Source organism: Cydia amplana, chromosome 1 (assembly GCF_948474715.1).
Source record: "Cydia amplana chromosome 1, ilCydAmpl1.1, whole genome shotgun sequence".
Classification (NCBI taxonomy): domain Eukaryota; kingdom Metazoa; phylum Arthropoda; class Insecta; order Lepidoptera; family Tortricidae; genus Cydia; species Cydia amplana.
In genome coordinates, this window is record NC_086069.1 from 7,481,834 (window position 1) to 7,508,936 (window position 27,103).

General features: G+C 38.8%; 3 protein-coding genes and 1 long non-coding RNA gene across 4 annotated transcripts in view; 2 read left to right on the forward strand and 2 right to left on the reverse strand.

Annotated features, from left to right (window-relative positions):
- Positions 1 to 27,103, forward strand: part of LOC134663232 (protein male-specific lethal-3) — a 177,823-nt gene that overhangs the window by 58,075 nt on the left and 92,645 nt on the right. The window lies entirely within an intron of this gene.
- Positions 1 to 27,103, reverse strand: part of LOC134647707 (uncharacterized) — a 111,414-nt gene that overhangs the window by 48,056 nt on the left and 36,255 nt on the right. The gene's annotated exons all lie outside the window — the stretch shown is intronic.
- Positions 2,131 to 6,623, reverse strand: LOC134653232 (uncharacterized). Its single transcript, XM_063508563.1, has 2 exons — positions 6,411 to 6,623; positions 2,131 to 6,330 (listed from the first exon to the last, which is right to left on the reverse strand). The coding sequence occupies exons 1-2, from the start codon at positions 6,444 to 6,446 to the stop codon at positions 2,131 to 2,133; spliced, it is 4,236 nt and encodes a 1,411-aa protein (XP_063364633.1). The 5' UTR covers positions 6,447 to 6,623.
- On the forward strand, positions 21,146 to 26,963 carry LOC134662812 (uncharacterized). The gene is made up of 5 exons (XM_063519124.1): positions 21,146 to 21,462; positions 21,684 to 22,066; positions 22,919 to 23,009; positions 25,932 to 26,075; positions 26,694 to 26,963. Exons 1-5 carry the CDS (start codon positions 21,220 to 21,222, stop codon positions 26,889 to 26,891), a joined length of 1,059 nt encoding a protein of 352 aa, XP_063375194.1. The 5' UTR covers positions 21,146 to 21,219; the 3' UTR covers positions 26,892 to 26,963.

A 27,103-nucleotide genomic window follows, 5' to 3' on the forward strand; every position in this document is an offset into this window, starting at 1 on the left:
GAATATTATTGATGGAAATTTAATGCAAAATTATAGACATTCAAGAGCAAGAACAGAGTCCAAACAAAGTTAATAAGTTAAAAATGTGTCCCAAGCCAATGGGCTTGGGACACATTTTTAACGACGAAAACGTATAAACGTAACGCAACGAAAAGGTATAGAGGGTAATGACCCTCTATACCTTTTCGTTGCCTGACCTAAATGTAGTCAATATGATGGGTGCTGATGCTGAAGGGGCGGCTACAGGGTCTGAGCCTAGGGCGGCAAAGACTGCAAATCCGCCACTGACTATAACAAAGCGGGCAGCCAACCGCTCACGGCCGGCGCTACCAGACAATCGAGTTTTGCTTCTCACAATCACGAGACAGGTTAGCATGGACGAGAATAGTTAAATACGAAAAAAGTAGAATGCGAATCCTGACAAACGGGAGGATTAAAATCCGAAATTATTTTTCGCCAGTAAGTATCTGATCCCAATTGATGATTCCTTCTACATCGAGTGGTTTGGAAATCCAAGGAAAAATTGAACTTCCAAGGTTCACAAAATTTATGCACACCTCCTGGAATTGAGCAAACTCTGATTACACGCATTTATTTTAGGACCAAATGAAGGTATTAAAACGATTTCCAGCTTGTTGAGAATTAATTCCTCAAAATGCTGTTTTAGGTAGGAACACAAATAAACCGTATACTTACTCAGGTATAAATCTATTTGTATTAAGTATCTAATATTTTAGTTTTTTTTTCACTTGCGGAAGCGCCCCCCTGGGCAGCATGAACGCCCCCCAATCGCTTCCGCGGCCCTTACCGCCCCCCTGAAACTCTTCAGCGTCCACTGGGGGGCGGTATTGACCACTTTGGGAAACTATGGACTAAGTCAATATTGAGGTAATCAATTTAACTTTCAGGCCTCCATTTTGATGATATATTATTTTGTGAACGAATACAATACAATTACCTACAAACAAACAAATCATCAAAAACATTACATGTAAAAAGGTGCAAGTCTCGCAATGCTTCTACTACAAAAAAGTTTAAGATGTAATGTGAAACCAAGTCGGTTATTTTAATCAGTGCCAGGGAGTGTTAAAACCGTATCAATAAGATATCTTTAATTTGTAATACGTATAATGACTTGGCCATCGCACGGCTGCATAATGACATAAGGATCATCGTCACCTATTAAAAATAATTCTAATTGAACATAACGCTAGCGCTAATTGCAGTTTGTGTCGTCCCTCCTGTACAATATATGTATGAAATACTAATTGCTGGGTTCACATATACATATGGACGGCATGAATATATATAAATTACACATTTATATCATTAGAATGGAAAGATGAGTCGACCAACGTTATTCCACTCTACTTAATTATGTGTATACAGATAAAATGAGGACTTGCCTCTCTCATGTGGTTGTATCACTCACATGAATGATTCAGTTTTACTTGGTGCCCTTCCATCTCGTTTAAGCTCTGTGTGGTTGCTAACCCACATACTACTTAATGGCTATGCACCTCCAGTTGGGCATCGGTCGACTTGCTCCGGTCTATACAGGGCCATATCCCTGGTGACTCTTTGCACATTTGTCACTTAGCCGGACGGGGGGGCTATGCCCCCCCGGAGACCTCCACCTTCCCCATAGTCTCGCCACGGTTGCTCCAACTCAGTCGACCGTGCCCGTGTGTTCCCGGACACACCTCAAATACATGTCCAATTTCCTTGACTACCAAGTGTGCAGTGCACTGCAAGATTGGACTACTACTAACGGAAAGAACGATATGCTATAACCGTCTCCTCATCTTTCCACCTTATGATGCACGTTTATGTCGACATAATAATATGGCAAAGCAAACACTCACCTGATGTGTTTCTGATGGGGCATTGGGCCTCCTAGAAGCTCGTGGCTCCTAACTGATCTTACTACCACGATCTCCGCTCATTACCTCGTGTACGCGGCACTCCTTTCCCGCCATCTTATACACAGTACCATCAAGCCAAAAGTTAGTCAGAACAAGTGGTGTTACCACACATCAAAATATAGACTGACATTACTAGTTTTGATACATACCGACTTTTATATGGCGAATCGCGCTGTGCGCGACACTCCACAGGCAAAAAGGAGTCTTATTGCAGTAGTGTGAGCAGGTGACGCGTCCACTCCAGGATTTTCTCTCTGGCTCGTATAGCAGCGTCCCTCTTAGTTCTAGTTCCCGGCAGGATACTGTCAGGGTTGGAAGTAACTTCCTCAGATCTTGATGTCTCAGTATCCATCATAGATTCTTGCACATTCATTACTTCCTCAGCAGCGACTACCTCGTCATGATTCTCAGGTACTGGATTGGTTTGTGGTGGCTGTATGCTATCGCTTGCGCTCGGGGCAGCATCCAGATCCAAATACTCAATTGGCGTGTCTAGAGGTGGTGCAGTTTGTTCCTCCTCAGTCGCTCCAGTTTGTGGAGAGTCATCTGTTTCAGTCTCTAGCGGGTAGAGATGACCTACAGACCGAGTCATTATGGAGTCTCCAACTTTAACTTTAGCGACCCTATGTTTACCATCTGCACTCCTTATGAGCTCTGCTATCTTCCCGACTTTCCATAACTCGCGGTTTTTTAGATCTGATTTTATTTGAACGATGTCCCCTAGTTTAGGTTCGCAATCAGAGACAGTTCTTGGTTGTTTAGGAGAGTTTTGGTATCTCTCCCTCAGACTCGTCAGGTACTGTGCCATGAATATTTTCTTAAATTCCTCTAGGATTATCAGACCCTTCTTCCAGCTTTCTATTAGATTAACTTGAAGTTTGGAACTGTCTACCGTACAAACACTGTTCATTGCTGGAGTCAAAGTTAAGCATTTCCCCAGGCTTAGGAAATCGGCTGGTCTTAATATGTGGATCACTTCGGTTCCAATTTTAGTAAGTGGTCTTGAGTTGACTACAGCTTCTACTTCTTTTAACACAGTTAACAGCTTGCTGTCTCCGAGAAGGTGCTTTTCGAGAGTGCGCTTTAGAGAATGCTTCACTACACCTATCAGTCGTTCATAGAATCCACCATGCCACGGAGCCAGCTGAGGTATAAACCTCCATTCAATTCCCTTTTCAATGCAATATGGCTTACTAACAACTTCAGATGTTAGTTTGAAACATGTGGCATTGTCTGAATACAGTCTTTGTGGTGTGTTTCTAGTAGCAGCAAATCTTCTGAGTGCCAGGAGACATTCTTCTGCAGTCAAGTTGTTAACAATCTCAAGATGAATGGCTCGAACAGCTAAACAAGTGAATAGGGCAACCCACCTTTTCTGTTTGCCAGTTGGGGTGTTCACATAAAGAGGTCCAAAATAATCTACTCCACAGTACGTGAATGGTGTGCTATAGTTCACTCTTTCAGTAGGTAGATCAGGCGCAGTTGGCAGACGATAAGGGCCACCGCCGTGTTTGACACACCGCTGACATCTCGAGATCACTCGTTCCACCTGACGTTTACCTTGTGGAATCCAGTACTTCTCTCTAATGAGACTAAGAGTATGTGTAGTGCCAACATGATAATTGCTTTCATGAGTTTCCTTGATTATCCTTTTTGTGAATTCACAGTCTCTGGGAAGCAATATAGGATGTTTCATATCATAATTCCATGTGGTGTTGACCATTCGTCCTTGACATCTCAGTACACCATCCACATCTAGAAACAGTCCAAGATTTCTAGTCAGATGTGTTACCTTTCCTGCAATCTCGTTGGCGAAATGAAGTTTTTGCAGTTTCTTTATTTCTGCTATAGTACTAGCTGCCGAGTTCAGTGAAGGTGGTGTGTCCTGTACTGAGTAAATCTCTGGAATGTCGTCACTTAAATTATTGTTTGTCAACTGGTCGATTTGGTCTTCAATTTCCATCTGTTGGTTATCATTTGCTTCAACAGTTCTTGGCTCATTTCCTGGACCATCATCAGTTTCCGGTATGCTACTGTGTCCACTCTGGTCCAGGCCCTCCGCAACAGAAAGGACTGTCATATGGTTCATATAGTATCTATCTGTAGGCCACATTGTCTCATCCTCTTTTAAGAATGTGGGACCATTAAACCAAAGTTCCTTGGATTGACTCCATCTGTCAGGCCTTGTGGCAACATCAGCTGGGTTCATTTTAGTGTTGATATAGTACAACTCTGCTCCCATTTGGTTTTTTCTGATCTCTTCTACTCTGTTTGATACAAAGGGCGGTAACAATTTATCTGACCGCATCCATCCATGTACGACCAAACTATCGGTCCACAACATTTCCTTGCTTATTGGAAGAGATAGGTTCTCTCTCACATATTTCAAGAGTCTACTTGCTATGAGCAAACCCAGTAGCTCTAATTTCGGGATATGAAGTTCACTTGTGTCTTCACCTTTGGCTATCCTAGACTTTCCCATTAAGAATGAGATTGATGTGCCTTGGTTGCTTCTTGTTGTTAGATAAATAACAGCAGCATATCCAGCCTTTGAGGCATCAGAAAACCCATGTAACTGGTATGTTGTCTCTAGCTCTGGATTGACATTTGTTACACATCTCGGCAATTCCAGATTTACTGCTGTTTTTATTACGTTCAATATTTCCTGCATGGACTGCACCAAGTCATCCGGTAGGTTGGTGTCCCATTTATGTTTTTGATCACAGGTGCTCCGAAACAACACCTTCAATGGTAAGGTTAATGGGCAAATGAAACCACATGGATCGTAGATCCGGGCTAAAGTACGAAGTACCTTCCTCTTAGTGTTGACTGGTGCATCTTTGTCAAAGTGTTGATCAGTAATTCTTAATTTCACGGTGTCCCTTTTCACGTTCCACGACAATCCAAGAATTTTTACTGTATTTTCATGTTTTGCTTGCTGCTCTGAAGGCACAAGATCAAGAAATTCCTTATTATTTGATAACCAATCTCTTATATTCATAGATATTTGCCCAAAGGTTTCTCTCGTCTTTTCATAAATTTCTTGCGCTTCTTTCACAGAGTTCGCTCCAGTTACTAGATTGTCTACATAACAATTGTTAGCTATATCCTTCAGTAAGTTTCCATCTGTCTGTGACATGTGATATCTAATAGTCGCTGTCAGGAGAAACGGACTTGAAATTATGCCAAACGGGACTCGGCAAAATCGAAGATATAACAGATTGTCTCCCGTTAGGTCCTTTGTGATGTCTTTAGCCCACAGAAATCTTGTCACATCACGGTCCTTCTCTTGAAGTCCTACCTGCAAGAATGCCTTTTCTACATCGGCGACGATTGCTATTTTCTTTGTCCTAAACTTCAGAAGAAGGGCTGTGAGATCCTCAAGCATGGAGGGCCCACTATACAGACATTCGTTCAGGCTTTTCTTGTCCATGCTTCTCATTGAAGCATCGTACACAATCCTCCCGCGTTTTCCTTCATTTTTTACAATGTGATGAGCAAGGTAGTGCACAGGGTGTTCGGTGTCATTCCTATGTGGTTCAACTATTTCAATGACATTTCCGTTTAGTTGCTCCTTCAGAATATCATCATATTCTTGCAGCGTTGCTGAATCCAATCTACTGACCAAGCTCTTTAGTCTTCCTAACGCCATGCCGAAATTTACAGGAAGCTGAGGTGGATATTCAATCCATGGCCACGTTACTTCATAACGTCCATTGTTGTATTGTATGGTGTCATTGAAATGTTTTACAGCTTCCTCTTGTCTAGTGGCTTTTGGAGAGTCATTTATGCCAATACACTCAAGAGACCATAGAAATTTAATATCAATGTTCCTGAGCGGTAAGTCCGGTTCGGTAAAATAAGGGCAGCTTGAACTATGACAGTGGCAGTAAGTAGTCACAGTTAGAATATTTTCTGGGGTATGGCGTTTACGGTTTTCATCTCCAGAATACAGCCAACCAAAGTCAGTATCGATCAAATACAGGTTATCCTTAAGTTGTATCTTCTCTTGACGTCTGAAACCTTCATAATAATCGTTCCCTATTAAGAGGTTCACATTTTCACCAATAGAATCGTCATCGGCCGCTAGATCAACCCTTGAGTGATCAAATTTAGCTATCGGTAACTTCTCAGTAATATGTGGAACGATATTTACTCTTACTTGTTTTTTGGTGCCACGCTTGGTTTCTAACACAATTTCCACTGAAGGGCTCGGCATTTCCTTTGGAATTGTTTCTCCAAACGTGAACACTAAGAGTCGGTCTTCATTATCCGGTAATAGCTGTAGTTTGGAAGCAGCCCGTACAGTTATGTAACTCCTCTGTGAGCCACAGTCCAATACAAGTCTGCACTTATGTTTGCTTGTTTTGTTGTTGTTGGGGTTGCTGATTTGTGCCACTGCTGTCTGTAAAAAATTGTATTTATTTATATTTGCTATATAGCACTTTACCATTGTTTGCCAACTGACAGGCAAATCTTCCTTACCTTTTGGCTTTGGACACAAAAGCTGGAGGTGTCCATCACCACATCGGTAGCATTTTATTTTTCTATGGCATTGATCTGTATTATGGTTCCGTTTCAGACACTTGTGACATCTACCAGACAGTTGCTTTTTTCTAGATTCATTGTCACTGTACCTCCTGCAATCCACACTATTATGATTTTGGAGCTTGCAGAAAATGCAAGGTAACCGGGTCTTCTTTTTTGGAGGAATGTTATCTTTAACGGGATTTTCTGCTTTCCTTTTTAAGTTTCTTCTTGGTCTGTATTTTGAGTCATTTTGTACTGGATCAGATCTAGTTTGGAGAACTTCAGTAGTGATGACTTGTTTCGTGTCCAGTCCTTTTGGAATTGGTTGGGTCTGGGCTTTCTCCATAGCCATAACAATGTCCAGTAAAACCCGTCTGACTGTCGAGGTTGAATTATCCGTTGAATGTTGAGGCATAAGGTGATATTGGTGTAAAACTTCTTCTGGAAATTTGGCAAGTATGTTTGCCCGTAGGTGGTTTCCTGCTGTGTCTTCACCTAACTTTTCCAGAACCCGCAGATGCCGCTCAATCTGGTCTAAAGTATGCCTACAACTGGAAGCCGAATATTCTGCTCGACCCAAGTTGGTAAGCGCAGTGTAGTGGACATCTATCAGAGCATCGTTCGACCCATACCTCGACTTGAGAGCCTCCACGGCAATGGCATAATTGTGATTTGTTATACTGATGCCCGCTACAGCTTCCATTGCCTTGCCCTCCAGACTACTTAACAAATAATTAAGTTTATCAGCCTCGGCCATGGGCTGGTTGTCTACATTGGACACAAACCGATCCCAAAATTCTGACCACCGTAGCTGATCACCATCAAACTTAGGTAGTTGCAGTTTTGGAAGTTTGATATTCATTTGTCGTTCCGTTGTTGTATTATGCTGATCAGCCACAACTGCCATGGATGTCTCTATATTCACGATTAAATCCTCCGCCTGGAGTTGAATCTCCATAGCCTGGTTAACTACAGTAGCTTCCGGGTTCGACGAGGTAGTCGTATAGTGCCGTATTTCATTTTGTAGTTTGCTAATTAGATTCTGTAACTGTCTTATCGTACCGGACCCACTTCCAATTATGAGATCACCGGCGTCGTTAGACTGAATGTTTTCGATGTACGTTTTCAATTTATTTTGTCGCATTTGGACCATGTTAGCCAAGATATCTTCCATTGTGAATAGGTACAATGTATCACTATCCTTCCCTTACGTATGCTTCACACGAAACCCCTGACTCCGTGTTTTATCCTCTACGAACTTGATCCGTGATATATTTCCCATTAAACGTTGTATCCTATCAACAACTATTCACTGTCACACCGAAATATACTCGCAAACACTAATCCAATTAGAATGGATAATTCTAATTAAAAGTTATTTTCCATTTAAAAATACTCGACCACCAGACAGCAAAATTTTCATGACAAGTTTGGCATTTGACAACAAACGAAAAGGCGGCAAACCGAGAAGAAAATTCCATAGTAGTGCTGTCACGCTGAGATTACATAATACCGATTTTGACTATTCGTTCAATTTGTAAAACCAAGAACAAATATTTATCGTTTACATATTTATGCAAACTAAAACAAGATTAAAACTTGTTTAATATTTACCTTTGTATTAATATCACCTAAAACATTATATTAGTTTCAAGTATCGCTCACTTCAAACGAATCGGTTAGAATCGATTACTTGGGACGCACTAGCACCATAGACAATCGGATGAAACGAATGAATGGTTTAAGTTATTATTTCATTTAAGTGCACTTTACACGATATTCTACTAAAATTAATCCTAGTTTAAGCTTTACATACACTTGTGCTATATATTTTTTTTTTTTTTTTTTATTTGCAGTTGAAATTTTTTCAAACTTTCTACGCACTTCCAAACCACGCAATTATCCTTTTACTCTTGAACTGTGTGCCTTTCAGTTCTCCCCTTTTAGAGACTGACAATCACTCAGTATAAAAGGACTTATGAACTAGTATAATTTCAAAATACAAATATACATATTTTCCTTACTACTAAAATAAATGGTACTCAGATTAATTTCTTTATTATTAAACACTATATAACATGATTGCAACAGCAAATCATGATAAAATAAATAATTTTGATAAAAATAAGCCTCGCTTATCCGGCTCATTTATATAGTTATCCCAGCACGCTCCACCAAAATGTCGTCCCTCCTGTACAATATATGTATGAAATACTAATTGCTGGGTTCACATATACATATGGACGGCATGAATATATATAAATTACACATTTATATCATTAGAATGGAAAGATGAGTCGACCAACGTTATTCCACTCTACTTAATTATGTGTATACAGATAAAATGAGGACTTGCCTCTCTCATGTGGTTGTATCACTCACATGAATGATTCAGTTTTACTTGGTGCCCTTCCATCTCGTTTAAGCTCTGTGTGGTTGCTAACCCACATACTACTTAATGGCTATGCACCTCCAGTTGGGCATCGGTCGACTTGCTCCGGTCTATACAGGGCCATATCCCTGGTGACTCTTTGCACATTTGTCACTTAGCCGGACGGGGGGGCTATGCCCCCCCGGAGACCTCCACCTTCCCCATAGTCTCGCCACGGTTGCTCCAACTCAGTCGACCGTGCCCGTGTGTTCCCGGACACACCTCAAATACATGTCCAATTTCCTTGACTACCAAGTGTGCAGTGCACTGCAAGATTGGACTACTACTAACGGAAAGAACGATATGCTATAACCGTCTCCTCATCTTTCCACCTTATGATGCACGTTTATGTCGACATAATAATATGGCAAAGCAAACACTCACCTGATGTGTTTCTGATGGGGCATTGGGCCTCCTAGAAGCTCGTGGCTCCTAACTGATCTTACTACCACGATCTCCGCTCATTACCTCGTGTACGCGGCACTCCTTTCCCGCCATCTTATACACAGTACCATCAAGCCAAAAGTTAGTCAGAACAAGTGGTGTTACCACACATCAAAATATAGACTGACATTACTAGTTTTGATACATACCGACTTTTATATGGCGAATCGCGCTGTGCGCGACAGTTTGAGCATTGCACATATTTAGTGTACGGTACGGTGAGTATACGGTACGAGTAAAGCATTATGTGCGATTGCCAAGTCATTCTATGTATTACAAATTAAAGATATCTTATTGATACGGTTTTAACACCCCCTGGCACTGATTAAAATAACCGACTTGGTTTCACATTTTACATCTTAAACTTTTTTGTAGTATAGAAGCGTTGCGAGACTTGCACCTTTTTACATGTAATGTTTTTGATGAGATCTCATCTCTTTTTGTAGGCAGTCCTTCTTTTCGGGTACTCATACCCATACTATGTATACACATATCATAACTAAACACATCTTTAAAACGTGACTGATATGGCAATATTTTTAGGTTTTCTATGGCTTGATAAGCTGAAAACTACTTATGTTTAAAATGTGAAGCTTGTGGGTATGCTAGAAGTACCTTAGAATTATGATGATCGTGAGTGAGTGAATCAGTGTCGAAATTAAGGAACACATACAATCATTCTTAAACTACAAATTCAAATTGAATGTTTTTGAGAATATATCTTAAGCATGTTAAGCCCTATAGATTACTGAAAATTCAGGGTTCTAGCTTCAGCCATTCAGCCAGCACAAAATTACAGGACGTCGAAAATGGCCTGAAATCCTGAATCGCTTCGAGAAAAGGATGGTACGGCCGTGCCTCTTTGTTTTGCTCGACTTGGCGGGGGCACTGCCATGCCCCCAGATAACATTTAGTTTGGAGAAAATTATTTTTTGTTAATATAAAATATTTTTTCACCTTTTCCAACTGTAAAACAGTATGCAATAGTTATAGTAGAAACTTTATCGCTGGAATCCAATCTTGGATCTATATCTAAATCCCTAAAGTCTTTTCTCCTATCGATGCATTCCCTAATATTGTTTGTCATAATGATCAGTTGTCCTAACACTAAAAACCCTAATTTTGGTTATCCTAATATTGATTACTTATCTGAATGTTATTATGCATATTTTCTTTATTGCGAGGGTCGCAGTTGAACCCTAACCTAACCCACTTTTGTGGCAGCAAGTTCTAAAACCTAACCATTTTTCAGAACCTTACATTATAGAAAATAATCGTTATGACAATTAATCGTTATGGCATGTGCCCATTAGGACAAACCAGTTAAGGCAAGTGACTTTAGGACAAACGTTGTTAGGGATTCAGAATGACACCCCCAATCTTTACAGTATTTGAAAAAAGGTTTAAATTATAATAGCACAACATAACAGATTAGGATTGTCTGCCTCCGGCTTGCCTTAGCCGGCTGTCCAGAGTGGAGTCGTGAAATCTACGTTCTCGAGGGTAGATGTGAAAACATAAGTGGCAAGTTAGCTACAGGTATGTTTAAAGTCCAGTGACACCTCTCTAGTTCTCTACCCTCAGCCCTCGCACCGGTGTTGCGCTTGAGTCAACTTAGATGTAGCTTAATGTGGGGGCTCACCTTGTACGTGGGGGCGAGTCACCATCTGCCCGAAATAAAATTGTATTACCTATACCATTTTATTAGGCAGGCGTCTGGTTTACAATGCCATAGCATAGCGGTAGCCCAGTAGGCCCAGTAAGTCCATGGCTTTGACCCAATAGCCTAGCCTAGTCCATTTTAGATTCCATCAACTCTCAATTAGTCTTTATTAGAGATGCCCCGAATAATGGTTTTGGCCGAATACCGAATATTCGGGCACTCTCTCGGCCGAATACCGAATATTCGGCGACCGAATATACGGCATGAGATGCGAACATTGTGAGTCACAATATTATGAAAACTGTTCGCCAACAAAGCACAACGTTTCGTTCTAAGATATATTTTTTGTAAAACAGGACTAATGAATGTAGGGTTAGAGTCAATGAAATCAGACCCATGATAAAAATAAAATATTTCATAATCAACAAATGCTTAAATAAAGGGTCTTCCTATTTAACAACTTTCCAATAATACTTTTTAAATATTAAATACTTATACCTAATATTGGTATTTTTTTGTGTAATTTTTCTTTTTAGTTAGAGGCAAGAGATATTCGGTATTCGGCCGAATAGTAGACAACATTTGGCCGAATACCGAATATTCGGCAAAAAGGCCGAATAGGCCGAATACCGAATAGTTGCCGAATATTCGTGGCATCTCAGTCTTTATACACCTTGGCGGGTGCTGCTTCCACGTGCGTCCCATGATGGGCAAGGGCAGCATCCACTCGGTGTAGCCCCTACAGGCATTAAAATGTCAAAAGGCAATATATTGTCTTCGGCTCGGCAAACGCCTCCCACAGGTCCGGAACATCATTGTTTCGTGATAGGAAAGACATATTAATATTAATACTAGAGATGCCCCGAATAGTGGTTTTGGCCGAATACCGAATATTCGGCATGACACAAATATTTTTTAATCAACAAATGCTCAAAAAAGGGTCTTCGTATTTAACAACTTTCCAAGAACACATTCTAAATATACCTTACCTACATAGTTTTTGATTATTTTTATTGTGCAATTTTTCTTTTTAAGTAGGTGCAACAGATATTCGGTATTCGGCCGAATAGTAGGCAACATTCGGTCGAATACCGAATATTCGGCAAAGTGGCCGAATAGGCCGAATGCCGAATAGTTGCCGAATATTCGTGGCATCAAACTTGCTGTAACGGTTTGCTATAAAACCTCGTTTGCGCTAAGCGTTTTGTGCTGGCGGATTGTAAAAATTTAGAAAACATTTTCAAATAGTTTTCAGAAGTCTGTCACTTGAAGAAAAATAATGACATCGTCGACAATTTTATGCAAAAAAGATACTAAATATCTCTAAAATAATGTAATTTATCTAACTTGATATTATTTTAGATCATGCCCTATTAGTATTATGCTGTGTACATTTCCCCGGATCGGGTAAGTGTTGTGAATCTTTGATCTAAGTTTCTTATGGGAATAATGTTACGTTGTATTCTTTTATACTGTTAACTAATCTGTTCTTTCCTGACTGCTTCATCCGTGAACACTAAAGAAATGCTAAAAGGTTAACATTCCTGATATTTCTTTCCTTGCGGGCCGGATGACGCAGTCACCGTTGTGTGCATATTCTAATAAGACCAATATTGCTAGGGATCAAGTCTGGGGTTGACTCTGAAAGCCCACTAGCCTGTACTACCCCGGGTTGCGCTATGCGCATGCTCCACAATCTGGAAGGTTTCCATTCCGAGCTGAGGATCCTGGACCACAGTGCGGAGCCTTCTTAGAATACTCTGGACCTGCGACTTCGATGCTTGCTTTGTTCAGCGGAGCCATCTACAACTGCCCGCCTGCGAAGTAGAGTCTCAGGAAACTGCCTCCGATTAAAGACTTGTTTCATTATTTCATTCTTGCCGGCTCAGTTATAAGGACTCACGGCCCTAGCTAACTTATTGTAATTCTAAATACCTAATATTAATTAACTTTTCTAAATTAAACTTTCATTTCCTTCCTACCTCTTTCCAACTTTCATTTCCTTCCTACCTCTATCCAACTTTCATTTCCTTCCTACCTCTTTCCAACTCTAAATGCGACGCTAAACGTCACATTGGCGCCCATACTAGGTTTAACTGAGCTGAGCACTACCGAAACAAGTCTTTAGCATTTTTTTTAGTTTTCACTGATGTTCATGTAGGTTCATTACTTTCATTAGTCATTCTAGTTTTTGTACAATCATATCTACCTAGTTTAAGTTTATTTTGAGCAGTTCCTTGGTACGTGGTTATCTTTATCTGTTCAATTTTGTTTTTTTGTTACTATAAAGTAGCTTCTACTATCCTAACAAATTTGCAAACGACGTACTATGAAACTTAAACTGTTTTTTCTACCTATGTAATCCTGTAACCTGTGTAAAACCTGTGTAATCACAACACTCACCTAATTCGTGTGACCATGGCTTATCCTATTAAGTTTCTATCTCTGCAAAAAGCCGAATTAGAATATGAGGTTATTCTAAGGGGTGGTTCAGCTGGCTTAGTACAAAATCTTCGAAGCCAGATTGTAAAATTAAACATACCACCTGAGGATATTTTAGAATATCACTTAGAACCTGCGATTGATCTAGATGGTGTCAAGGATAGTCTTTCAAAGTCTCAGACTATGTTGTCATCCTTAAAGTATTAAAATTCATTTCTTCCCTTGTTGCTATCTCTACGTCTATCTACGTCTATAGTCTAATTCTGTAAAACTACCCTCATGAAACTCGTACTTACTAACTAAACCGCTATCATATTCTTTGAATTTTCTAATTACTTATTAGGTACAATTAATTTTTTATTAACCCCTACCGGTTAATGAACTTCTACAAAGTTCGAAAAATTAATTTGCCATTATCCCCTACCGGTTAATGAGCTGTTTGCCTATTATATTAGGATATAAGACTTCTACAAAGTTTTATAAAAAAGAATAGTATGCGGAACAACTTGAATACTGAGGTTTAGAGTTAGACTAATCAACATCTATTAATAGTTATATGAGAGTATTTTATACTATCATAAGTAAAATACTCAGCCTGTATGGACGCAAAAACACTGTTCTATAGTGTTTATTGCTTGTTTGTCTGCGTGTTGTATGAATGAAGAGGCATTTTGTGTGTGAAGCCTGATTGATAACTTGTATTTCTATTAAGTAATAGAGACTTAGCAGCGGATTTTCTTAGCAAAAATCCTAACCTAAAAAGGGGGGTATGTAACGGTTTGCTATAAAACCTCGTTTGCGCTAAGCGTTTTGTGCTGGCGGATTGTAAAAATTTAGAAAACATTTTCAAATAGTTTTCAGAAGTCTGTCACTTGAAGAAAAATAATGACATCGTCGACAATTTTATGCAAAAAAGATACTAAATATCTCTAAAATAATGTAATTTATCTAACTTGATATTATTTTAGATCATGCCCTATTAGTATTATGCTGTGTACATTTCCCCGGATCGGGTAAGTGTTGTGAATCTTTGATCTAAGTTTCTTATGGGAATAATGTTACGTTGTATTCTTTTATACTGTTAACTAATCTGTTCTTTCCTGACTGCTTCATCCGTGAACACTAAAGAAATGCTAAAAGGTTAACATTCCTGATATTTCTTTCCTTGCGGGCCGGATGACGCAGTCACCGTTGTGTGCATATTCTAATAAGACCAATATTGCTAGGGATCAAGTCTGGGGTTGACTCTGAAAGCCCACTAGCCTGTACTACCCCGGGTTGCGCTATGCGCATGCTCCACAATCTGGAAGGTTTCCATTCCGAGCTGAGGATCCTGGACCACAGTGCGGAGCCTTCTTAAAATATTCCGGACCTGCGACTGCGATGCCTGCTTTGTTCAGCGGAGCCATCTACAACTGCCCGCCTGCGAAGTAGAGTCCCAGGAAAGTGCCTCCTATTAAAGACTTGTTTCATTATTTCATTCTTGCCGGCTCAGTTATAAGGACTCACGGCCCTAGCTAACTTATTGTAATTCTAAATACCTAATATTAATTAACTTTTCTAAATTAAACTTTCATTTCCTTCCTACCTCTTTCCAACTTTCATTTCCTTCCTACCTCTATCCAACTTTCATTTCCTTCCTACCTCTTACTAACCCTAACTGCGACGCTAAACGTCACATTGCCACTTACCCATTTAAGGCTCCGTTAACGATTTTAGAGCCAAAATGTAAAATTGATAGATTTAGTCGTTGAAATTGTACTCCTTTTGTTACGTAATATCTAAATAACAAGTATTGGTTTCTATTAACATGTCTTCTCATCTTGCCTTTTAATAATAAGGTCCCGAGCGTGCGTCACCGGCAATATATGACGAGAAGGGGCAGTTTTTAAAAATTCATCCAGAAATTATAGTTATAAATTATAAAAAATTATGTATAAGAACAGTTTCAGGAAATGTTGTAGATTGTTTAAGTCTCAAAATTACGTTGAAATTAAGTCGATTTTCACGAAAAATGTTCACTTGTTTTGAAGTAATTTCTGGTGAAAATTGATTTCGTCTAACTTTCATTTACTCTAGTTCAATATCATATAATAAAAATGTAGTCTATGCAAGTTGGAGTACAGGATATTTGTAGTACAAAATTACCATTTTTAGCAGTCCAACCTTTACGAAATTTACAAATAAGATCGACTAAATCAGTGCTTTACGCGCGTTTACCTAAACGTCCATCAGAGAAAAAATCATTACTAATTTAATGAGTCAGTTTTCAAAAAAATTATCTGTACAAATGCAAGATAAGAAGACGTGCTAATAGATACCCGTACTTGTTATTTCTATTACGTAACAAAAGGTGTACAATTTCATCGACTAAATCTATCAATTTTACATTTTTGCGTCTAAAATCGATACCGGCCTCTTAACAACACAATACATTAAATAACTAAGCTAACATAAGCTTTAAAGTTTAAAGAATAGTGGCATACGACCACGGCTATCCTCTGAATATCTATAATTTAAAGATAATAAATATAAAATATTTTCTAAATGCGATTTCGAGATGAATTTTTTTCTTGTTTCATACTTTTAAGAGCGCAATTTTTCAGTAGTCGGGTTTTAGTTTTTGAACTTATTTTTGAAGTGAAAACTTCTTTAGCGGCGCTGGGCACTTTTTGAGGTGGGGAAAAAATGATAAACTCGAGACAGCGTAAGGCGATTACGTGACCGTAAGGGGCGTAAGGCGATCACGTGACCGTAAGCCCCGTAATTTATGGTGGCCACTCATAATTTAAATGCCTTTTAAATCAATAAAGAAAAACTCAATGTTATTTGACATTGTAAGTCGGGTGACAATGCAATATTATGGTACCATCGAGCTGATCTGATGATGGAGACAGGAGGTGGCCATAGGAACTCTGTGATGAAACAACGCAACCTAATTGTGTTAGGGGTTTTTAGAATTGTCTCGATGAGTATTAGTTGTCTGTCGTAAGAAAAGTACAGTCAGCGATAAAAGCTTGTACCAAAAATGAAATTTTTGCCAAAAACTTATTTATTTTAGTATGAGGGCACCTTCGGTGCCCGGCATTGCAGTGCGACACGTACGTCGGGCTATGCCCGACGCATTTAGTATGAGGTGCCTGGTATTGTCGTTCGCCACCTACGTCGAACTACGCCCGACGCATTAGTATGAAGGGCACCTTCGGTGCCCGGCATTGTAGTGCGCCACGAACGTGGGGCGACGCCCGACACATTTAGTATGAGGTCACCTTCGGTGCCCGGTATTGTAGTGCGCCACGTACATCGGGCTACGCCAGACATATTTAGATGGTAGGCATTGTAGTGCGCCACGTACGTCGAGCTACGCCCGCAGCATTTATAGAATCCTGAGCGCTAGCGGATCCGAAATTCGTTTTAACCGCAATATTAATGTTTTATCGGGTAGGTACATGCAGGGCCGGATCTAGGGTAGAGCGAGTGGAGCGGCCGCTCTAGGCGCCGGATGGCAAGGGGGGCGCAAAAATGGCAAATGAGAAAAAAGTTTTAAAAGACGCGAGCGTGGCGAGGGGGGTGGAAAATAAGCTTGAAAACTTCAACGAAGGGCGCCAAAACCCGATTTCGCTCTACCCTGATCAAGGGCTCGGGCCGGCACTGGGTACATGCAAGCAAAACCGGGGGCAAAAGCTGTACATATTGTATGTATGTACATATTTGAAATGTGCTAATTACGCTCTTTCAAATGATATATGACACGGCATCATAACCTTAAGGAATACTATCTTTCCCTACCTTAGTTTTTATTTTTATAATAATTGACACTGTTGTTTCTTTATTTAATAGGTATATATTGTAGTTTTTATGTATGTATGTATGTCTAGATGTATGTTTATGGTTGTATGTATTTAAGTATGTTTATCTTTATTAATGTTTTGTGTTGTTTGGTTATATTCAATTCGACTTTTCATATTTTTTATTTGCGCCACCTACCGTATAGGTATTCTAATTATTTTGTCTCCGATTAGGGCTTGCAAATATTCGAAACTTTCAGATATTCGAATATTCGACTTTTTCTGACGACGTATTCGAATATTCGAATAATTATTCGAATATTATAAAAAATAAGAAAAGGAACGAGAAATCGGTTTATTATCGTTTTATTCAAAAGCATATATTGCTAAAACTAAGGATATTTAGCAGAAATCCACTTAATTGACTAGATTTTATCATCCTACTATTTATAAGATGCCCACACTTATAAAAACAAGTAAAACGCCAAAATTAGACGTATTTAATATTTCTAGATAAAACTTATTATAAATGCGTCGTTACGTGAAATAATATAACTTTAACGATCCAAACACCTAGGTATGTAAGATATTTTTTTTAGTAGGTAATTATTTTCCGATTTAAATTAACTTGTAATCACTCAGAGGCCTGTAAAAAGGCCTTTAATTTCATTGTATTTTGATTCTTTATTGACTTTATTTATTTTGGCAAGTTATTATCCCTAATGGTCGGCTAATTATATAATATTGGAATATTTAAGGGAAAAAGTTAGTTGAGTACTGGGTGGATTATTCGTCACCTAAAGGTGCATGGGTAGATTACCAAGTTGGGCAGGTTTGGTATGATTACATTTGAGAATTGCGATAAGTGGCAAGGTTTAGACTTCAAAAATTCGCTTAACGTACGCTTGTACTGAATAAACAGAATGACCCTTTAACTTAAAACTTACGCACCGTAAAAATAACATACTTTTTGATTTCGTTTTCTTTTAAATTGAGTTAGGTTTCACTGTATTCACGAAGTCTATCGAGATGAATATAGTAAAAATATTATTTCCTTCGTATTTGGGTACCTACCGTTCCTCATTCACTGTAAATACCCGTAAAACACACAGAAACTGTAACTACAGCGGATGACATAGATTTTTTTATAGTAATAAAAAATATTCGAATATTCGAAACCTGAGCGGCCGAATATTCGAATATCAAAACAGGTCGAATATTCGACAAATTCGAATTGCAAGCCCTATCTCCGATATCCAAAGGTTGTCTGGAAGAGATCGCTCTTAAGCGATAAGACCGCCTGTTGTTACCTTTATTGTCTTTGTTTATGTTATTGTACATTTATTGTAAACTACGTGTATGTGAGGTGTGCAATAAAGAGTATTGTATTGTACTTCATTTAATTTTTTTGTTCCTGACTTTATGACCTCTAGAGGGCGCCATGATCAATTTATTGTGACGTTATAAGCCTATAACCAGCGGACAATCAAGACAATTCGAATGACACATCATTTGTCAAGTTATAATGCGTACTTTTGAAGTTATGAGGGAACAGATGAACATACATACATACATACCCACATACATAAAGGTCAAAATCATAACCCTCCTTTTGCTTTGCCGTAGTCGGGTAATAACATCATGAAAAAAAAAACATGTATTCATAGCATAATTTTTATTTATAAGTGATAATAATAATAATAAATAATAAATCAGCCTTTATACGTCCTACTGTTGGGCACAGGCCTCCTCTCATGCGCGAGAGGGCTCGGGCTATAGTCCCCACGCTAGCCCAAAGCGGATTGGGGACTTCACATACACCTTTGAATTTCTTCGCAGATGTATTGCAGGTTTCCTCACGATGTTTCCCTTCACCGAAAAGCTAGTGGTAAATTGATATTTCATACATAAGTTCCGAAAAACTCATTGGTACGAGCCAGAATTGAACCCGCGACCTCCGGATTGAAAGTCGGGCGTCATATCCACTCGGCCACCACCATTTATAAGTGAATAACAAGTAAATTAATAAGTGCATAACCTAATATGGAACAAGTAAATTAATAAGTGCATAGCCTAAAAACAAATAAATTGATAAGTACATAGCCTAATAACAAGTAAATTAATAAGTACATAGGCTAATAACAAGTAAATCCTAATAACAAGTTCTATTCTACAATATTGAGATACAATTCTATTGGCTATATTCAACAACATCATACGAATAAATTCTATTGGCTATAATATTCGATCTATGCCCATGTTTCCTGGGACGGCACATAGTTGAATATGGGGTAGCCATAGTGATAATTATAATACATTCATTAATGCTAGTCTTACTAAAATCTACATATGTTTCTAAAAATGTATTATACTTATCGCCAATTGGCAAACACGACATTAAGTTTAGCTTATTAACTATCGGTGTATCCTTAATTTTTTCTAAATTTACTTCTAATCCTAATTGATTAGTTGTTAAGTGAGTAGTCGGTGATGTCAAGTCTGGTGAATAATCATAGACTATGGCTCTTAATTCTAATAACCACTGTTCTTTAGCATACTGTTCTAATAACTCACGATCATTATTGTCTTTGTTTTTCACTTCACTTTTTGTTATAATGTTTTTCAAGTGGTCTTCCCACATGTCATGATTGTTGTCTTTAGTAATGCAGAATCTCTGTGTGTAATGTTTTCTCATTGCTAACTCCACCCTGGCCAATTCTGCGACGTCATCTGCTGGTGCTGGTTGGGTGATCTGCATGTAGTGTAAGCGTTCTTCTATTTGTGCCTTCAAATCCTGCAGGTCTGCGATGTACTTGGGCTCTAATTGTGGCTCTTCTAACTTGCATGTGATTGATGCGTCTTGAAGTTTTCTGAGTCTTTCTTCGTAGACACGGCGTATCAAGACTGGTCGGTCGTAGAAGTGGTACTGCCGACACGACAACTTGAGCAACTTCTAATGTTCTTCACAATATTTGAATTTCATTGACACATATTTTTTACATGGTTTGTCCCAAGTATAGGCTGAACATATCAGTCCCACAAAATTCCCAAAGTTACCATCTTTTCAAATGCCAAAAACTACCTGCAAGTCGTATCAGGTAACAGTCGTATTAGGTAACAAGTCACTGTGGGATTGATTGATGTTATCGAGGATGCCGACACGTGGCCTAAGGCCTAAGCAGGCCACACTTATGGATCAGAGACTCAGAACAGGGTTCTTGCATCTGTACTGATATGATTGAAGCTCGCCGTGGGTTATGTGATTCTTCCAGACGCCATTGGTTATTCTGGTTTCGCTCAGCAAGTAAATGGGCCACGTCTACACTTAGCCGTCTTCGTTCGAGTCACGTCCGTACTTCTGTATTCCTCGCAAAAATACATGAAAAATAAAAATTGATACAGAAAGCAACTTAAGCAACAAGTGTCAATACTGTCAATGTCACTGATAGATGTCACTGGAAAAACCGATTATTTTTGAGCTGTCAAGATCTCATGTCAGAACGTCACTACTAATTTTGACAGCTCCCTTAAAAAAAAGAATGTCTCTGGTTTTTGGCTTCCAATTATTGGGTCGTACATTATTGGGTCGGGCTTTCTCGACCTGTACCAATAATGTTCAGCCCAATAATTGAAAGCCAAGGGACTCAAATTAGTGGACGCGAATTATGGGGTCGTACATTGTTGCCCTGTGAAAATAGTGGCTTCGTATTATCGCCCCGGACCAAACTTGCGCGGACCGAGAATGCTCAACCCAGGAATGTACAGCCCAATAATCCGCGTCCATCATGGACGCCAATTATTGGGCTGTACATTCTTGGGTTGAGCATTATTTGGTTGTGTATTAGTGGCTCCCGATTGACTGACGATTGGCCTCGGCGACTGGCTTAGGCCAAGTGATTTGAAGGGATATAATTATATTTTGAGTGTTCTCTTGCTGTCCTACAATGGAAATCCTGTAATTTAACCTTCAATACCCATCTATATTCTTTTTTTAACATGTGGAAATATGTATCTCGTCGCATCAGGGACACGTTAGAAAGGAACGTTGCCCATTTCGACAGACGTAGTACTACAGGTTATGGAAACTCAAATGGTTGTTCGGAAGATAAGGATAAGCGATCTCCTTCATGCCGTTGGTATTCGAGATGCTGTGGCTCTTATCAAAGTGATAACAACACCAACAGTAATAGGTGGAACTTCGAACAGCTAAACCGCAGTTGGATAGGTGCCATCACATGGGTAAGCAATACAGTTTATTTATACTGTTGAGGTAGGAGCTATTTAATAAAACAATAATGGGAGTAGTAATGAACGTTCATTCAGAAATAAACAGCTTTTGTGTAGATATTTATGCTGCCTCACATTTCTGTATGTAGCATTACAATTTATTATTGGAATGCATAATAATATATCAATGTATAATAGCTATATCAATTCATGTTACTCTTTTTGTTTTACAGAGCAGTGCTCTAGTTGTTGGGTGGTATGCCAGTCAACTGCTTCACTTAAAATACAAGTGCCATCTCAAGGATCCCTCTAAGAAATGTCCATCAATAAATGGCATATTTTCTGCTTTGTATCCATATGTGAAATATGTTAAGAAAAATGATGGAGTCTTAAAACCTATTCCTAACATTGAGAATGTCTTAAGGGGCTTTACTCCTACAGTACATTTTATAACAAATGAACATGGTGGAGAGAAAAACCATAATTCTAGCAGTGGTGCTTGTAGTACCGATTCATCAGAAAATGATTTAGGAGAAGTTCTGAATTCCATTGAGAACAAATTAGGGCTTGCTGCTCTTGAAAATGGACACCACCAAGATGGCTTGAACCTTCTCAAGTTTGTATAACTAATTATTAATCTCAATCTAAATAGGCAACTTACAATAGGTGCCTATTTATAAATTAATTTTGTATTAAGCAGAAACGTCTGCGAACGATGCTATTAAGCTTCGAAATAAATTAAATGTGGAAAAATTCACTGTCTTGGGTGGGACTTGAACCCACGAGTAGTTTGCCCATTTATGTTAGGAAATGGGCAAACTACTTTAAAACCTTGATAATCCAACCAAACTAATTGGGACCAAGAGTAGTTTCTTCTTCCTCGCGTTATCCCGGCTTATTTGCCCCAGCTCATGATAGCCTGGGTTGGCTTGACAACTAATCCCAAGAACTGGCGTAGGCACTAGTTTTTACGACACCTACTACTATATGACCATTAAACCCAGAGGGTAAACTAGGCCTTATTGGGATTAGACCGGTTTCCTCACAATGTTTTCCTTCACCAAAAAGCGAATGGTAAATATCATATGATATTTCATACATAAGTTACAAAAAACTCATTGGTACAAGCCGGGGTTTGAACCTGCGACCTTCGAATTGAAAGTAGCTTGCTCTTACCACTAGGCCACCAGTGGTCTCTTCACACACTCTTACCGCTAGGCCACCAGCGCTCTCTTACGAAAGTAGTTTGGATAATCAAATGAGAGAGAGAGAGAGAGATCAAACAAAAACAACACTTTCACATAAAAACAGTACAGGATATTAAAACGTAAAAGTGAAAGTAAAAAATACTTGAAAATAGGGTCATTTCTACAATCAATAAATCTTTGTTTATAGAGTACGTAATATAATCTGGCCATGCATGTTATGGTTGGCATTTATTATAATCTAACTGGTTTGTTTGTTATAGGTCCGCAGCAAATCGTAACCATGCACCAGCTCAGTACAATTTAGGGTTGTGTTATGAGATGGGACTTGGAGTTGCTGCTGACGAAAAAATGGTATAGAAAGCTTTCTACATTATTTTGTCTTCATTTGACACTTTCCTTTAACTAATAGTGTTAACAACACATTGCTATGTACCTACAAACCGCTGACCGCTTTTTTTCATTCATGTTATCTACGTTGACAATTTAGTTTCAGCACTTCAGCAGTCTAAAGTATGTGTACTCTCGGGGTACCTAATGATTCTCCATGAAACTTTTAGCAGATTATCGATTCGCCGACAACGATTCGCCGAACATCGTTTCGCAGAGTCATTTATTTGTAAATGTAACTTTTGGTCGACCAACGTTACGTAGACTCTTGGTTCACATGCCGTTCAGTTCGCTTCTGTGTAAATTAGCAGAACTATTATTGGACGATTACCATTTGGCAGAGTAATCGTTTCGTTTAAGCAATGTTTAGTCGAATAACGTTTCACATTTTTCATATAAGTCGTAATTTTCGAAACAAAAGGTAGGTAATTTTTGAAATAAAATATTATCATTTTTTATTAAATGCGTTAAGTATACAGTGGATTTTCTTTTTGGGTCAGTGAGGGCAGCTACCAGATCCCGTGCTGCTACGAGAAAACCGTCTAAGAAGACCTTCCCTCGATTTAAAATTAATGAAGTTTGGCTTTTACAGATTTTGGAAAAAACATACATACTGTATGCATATAAAGTAAGTTACGAAGAAGTTAGCGAATATGTAGTGTCAAATTATTGGTAAGGCTACAATTGCACTACATCAAATTGGTGGATTTCGGGAGGAAATGATCGAGTTACTTTAGAAAATACCGAATTCATAATACACATGCCTTTAAAAATTGAGTAGTTCCGTCGATTCCTCATGGATTTCAACATCAGATCAGAACCAAAATTATTACGGGAATACCTCGAAGGTAACTTCTTTCAAACAAAAAAATAATTACTCAAATCGCACCATTGGGTGCCGGAGTAATCGCTGAACATAATGCTTTAAAAAAATCATCATCAGCTGCACTTCATCATAATATTTGAAATCTCACGTTATTTTATGATTATTTTGATTAAAATTTAGTTTTTTTTCTTTAGTTTCGATTCACAATTGGCTAAAGGATGTCCTAATTCAGTCAAAAGAGCAACTGGAAATGTTTACCTTAGATACTTGGGTTAGTAATATAAAAGTGTCTGATGTCATTAAAATAAATTTAGAACCCATTACTAAAAGACTATACGACAAAAACCAACTTAAATCTAATTGCACACAATATTTGGACGAAACATATAGGTTGCACTACAAAATATTTACAGATGGTTCCAAAAATAAGGAAATATCCGGTGCTGCCTTTTATGACCCCCAGTGCAAGGTATCGGCTAAGTTTAAAATATCAGCCAATGTATCAATTATGCAGATCGAACTAGTTTCTATTTCACTACATTATCTTGGATTGAATCAGTGGATGGAAAAGAATTTGTAATCCTGACAGATTCAAGAAGTGCCCTTCAGCACCTGGCTCGATGCACCTCGAATTATCGAGGAGCACCGATAGCCTATTCCATACTAAAAACAGTTCGCACGTTAAAACAATGCAATAAATCGATTACCCTTCAATGGATACCATCCCATATAGGTCTCACAGGTAATGAGGTGGCAGATACTTTAGCAAATGAGGCGGTTAGTGATGGAATCCCATTTAGTATTGTACCTACATTTATGAATAAAATTTACCTAGCCAAAAAACAATGTAGGCAAATGTGGAGTGAATATTTTGATTGTAGATCGGTAGATAAGGCGATATGGTATAAAACGATCCAGCCACAACTTGAATCCATGGTTTGAAGACTCTGGCATGGGTCGACGCGAATTAGTTTTAGCATTTAGATTACGTTCCGGGCACATCCCATTAAATAAGTTTGCGTTTTTGATGAAAAAGGTGCCGTCGCCAAACTGTGACGAATGTGACATTTTGGAGGATGCATACCATATCATCATGGAGTGTGTCCGGAATGAAAGTGAGAGAAAGGATATTATGAATGAAACCTTATTTGAAGTTGGGGGTTGCAACCAAATTTTGGGGCACCCACTATCTGAGGATGCAAAATGTATATATAAAGTTATAAACTTGTTGCGGTAGGATTAAGTAGAAGATAAAGTTACATTTTTGTATACTTACAGAGCGACATTGTCACAAAAGTGACCAAGCTCTTTAAATAAAGATATAAAAAAAAAGTGTGATGAAAAACATTGTGCGTAACTCCGGCGGTAAGAATATTCTAAGTTCTGCTAGTCAATATTAATGCCAAATGAACATTCGACCTATTGTGTTTCGGCCAATGGTTTCTCGGGTAATTACATACAAATTCGGGCAGTTACTAAATGATTATTCTACGAATAGTAAATATGCGTATCAATGTTCTGCTTATTGACTATTCTCGCAAACGACTATTATGCGTAATGAGATTCGATTCGGCCAATCGTTACTCTGCCAAACAACCCGTCGGCGAATCGTTGTCGGCGAAACAAAAATCGGCGTATTTTTTCTCGGAATATCAATAGGGCACCGTTGAAAAAAATTAAAAAAATATGCTCGTGTACGGAATTTTCCGCAGACGAATTTGGCCGCATTGACCTTACGCAGAGTTTTCTGGATTTGCTTAATTGAATGTAACTTTTGTTTGCAAATTTCAGTATTTCCTAGTTGATATATGGGCCGATTTTTTATTCGTAGATTTGGATAAAATTTGGCTGGTTTAAAGAGCTCTCTTCATTCTGGGTGTACCTAATAAATACAGAATCCCAATTTGGGACAAAAAAACCGTTCAAGAAATTTCGGTTATTATGGATATTATAGTTCAGGGAACTATCCACCAAATTTTACCAAATGTAACGAAAAAAATTTATAAGTAAAATAAAAATGGTCTGTATACAGTATATACATTTTTGGTACTAATACTCAGGCTATGGAGCTGTACCGATCAGCCGCTGCTCGGGAACACCCTGCAGCCCTTTACAATTTGGGGATCTACTATGGTCAGGGCCGAGGAGGCCTCACGCGGGATGTAGCCACTGCCACTCGTTTGCTTCGTCTAGCTGCTGTGCAGGTAACTATAGCATATTGTAGCCGTCTAAACCCACCCTTTGAGCACATTGTTGACAGTAATGCCTGCTGCCTGTGTGGCCTTAATGCGGACTCAAAACGCAAGCGGCTGCGACTTGCGTCGCGCTGCGCGACCCGCAGTAACAAATAAAATAACATACTCATCTACGGTAGGGAGTTACACGGCCAAGTGCGTGATGCGAACGGGCTAGCTGAGTGCACGGTGACAGCGCGATGTACGCATCACGTACTCAACGCGTTTTGGTGTCGCCCAGTGTTGGCCGAACGTTAATTGCAATTGACCATTAACCACTACAAATTGAACCGTAAATCGTAACGGACGGTTACAGTTCAATTTATAGTGGTTAATGGTCAATAAAAGTCAATTGAATTAACGTTTCGGCCAACACTGGTGTCGCCAAGCCTATGTGGCCGTGGCCAAGCTCTACATGCGTTCGGTCCGCATGTAACTAAAGTCTTCTAGCTAAAGGGGTTATTGCTTCTATCCTTTCGACGGGCGTTAAGTATGTGCTCGGCAAATTCAAATTGGCAATTTTTACAAGTTTTTAAAGTTCTCACAATGTGGGAAATGGTGAATCATTTTATTATATTGTATTTCTAGGGTCAGCAAGAGGCCATTAGAGCTCTAAAAGAATTAGAAGAAGACGTCGTTGAAGCAGAGCCGAGGAGCGAAGACGACCGATCGGCGTATGCCTATCCTTCTGCGCCATACCTACATAATGACAATAATAATATTGTGCCAGCCCACGCTACTCTTTTTGTTGAAAATGCACAAATGCTTCGTCCTCAAATTTATTAATCTTTCTTTGTTTTTAGAATTTGGATCTGCTATAAAACGTTCAGACGTATTTTTGTGATTTCAATCAATTATTTTGTTAATTTAGTAGAACAATCATCCTCTAACGTGTATTTTCTGGTATTTAGTTTTAAGTTTACCTACTAGTATTTTAAAAGATTATATATCTTATCAGTATAACCCAGTTTAAGATTCTGAATGGTCCGCAACAAAAA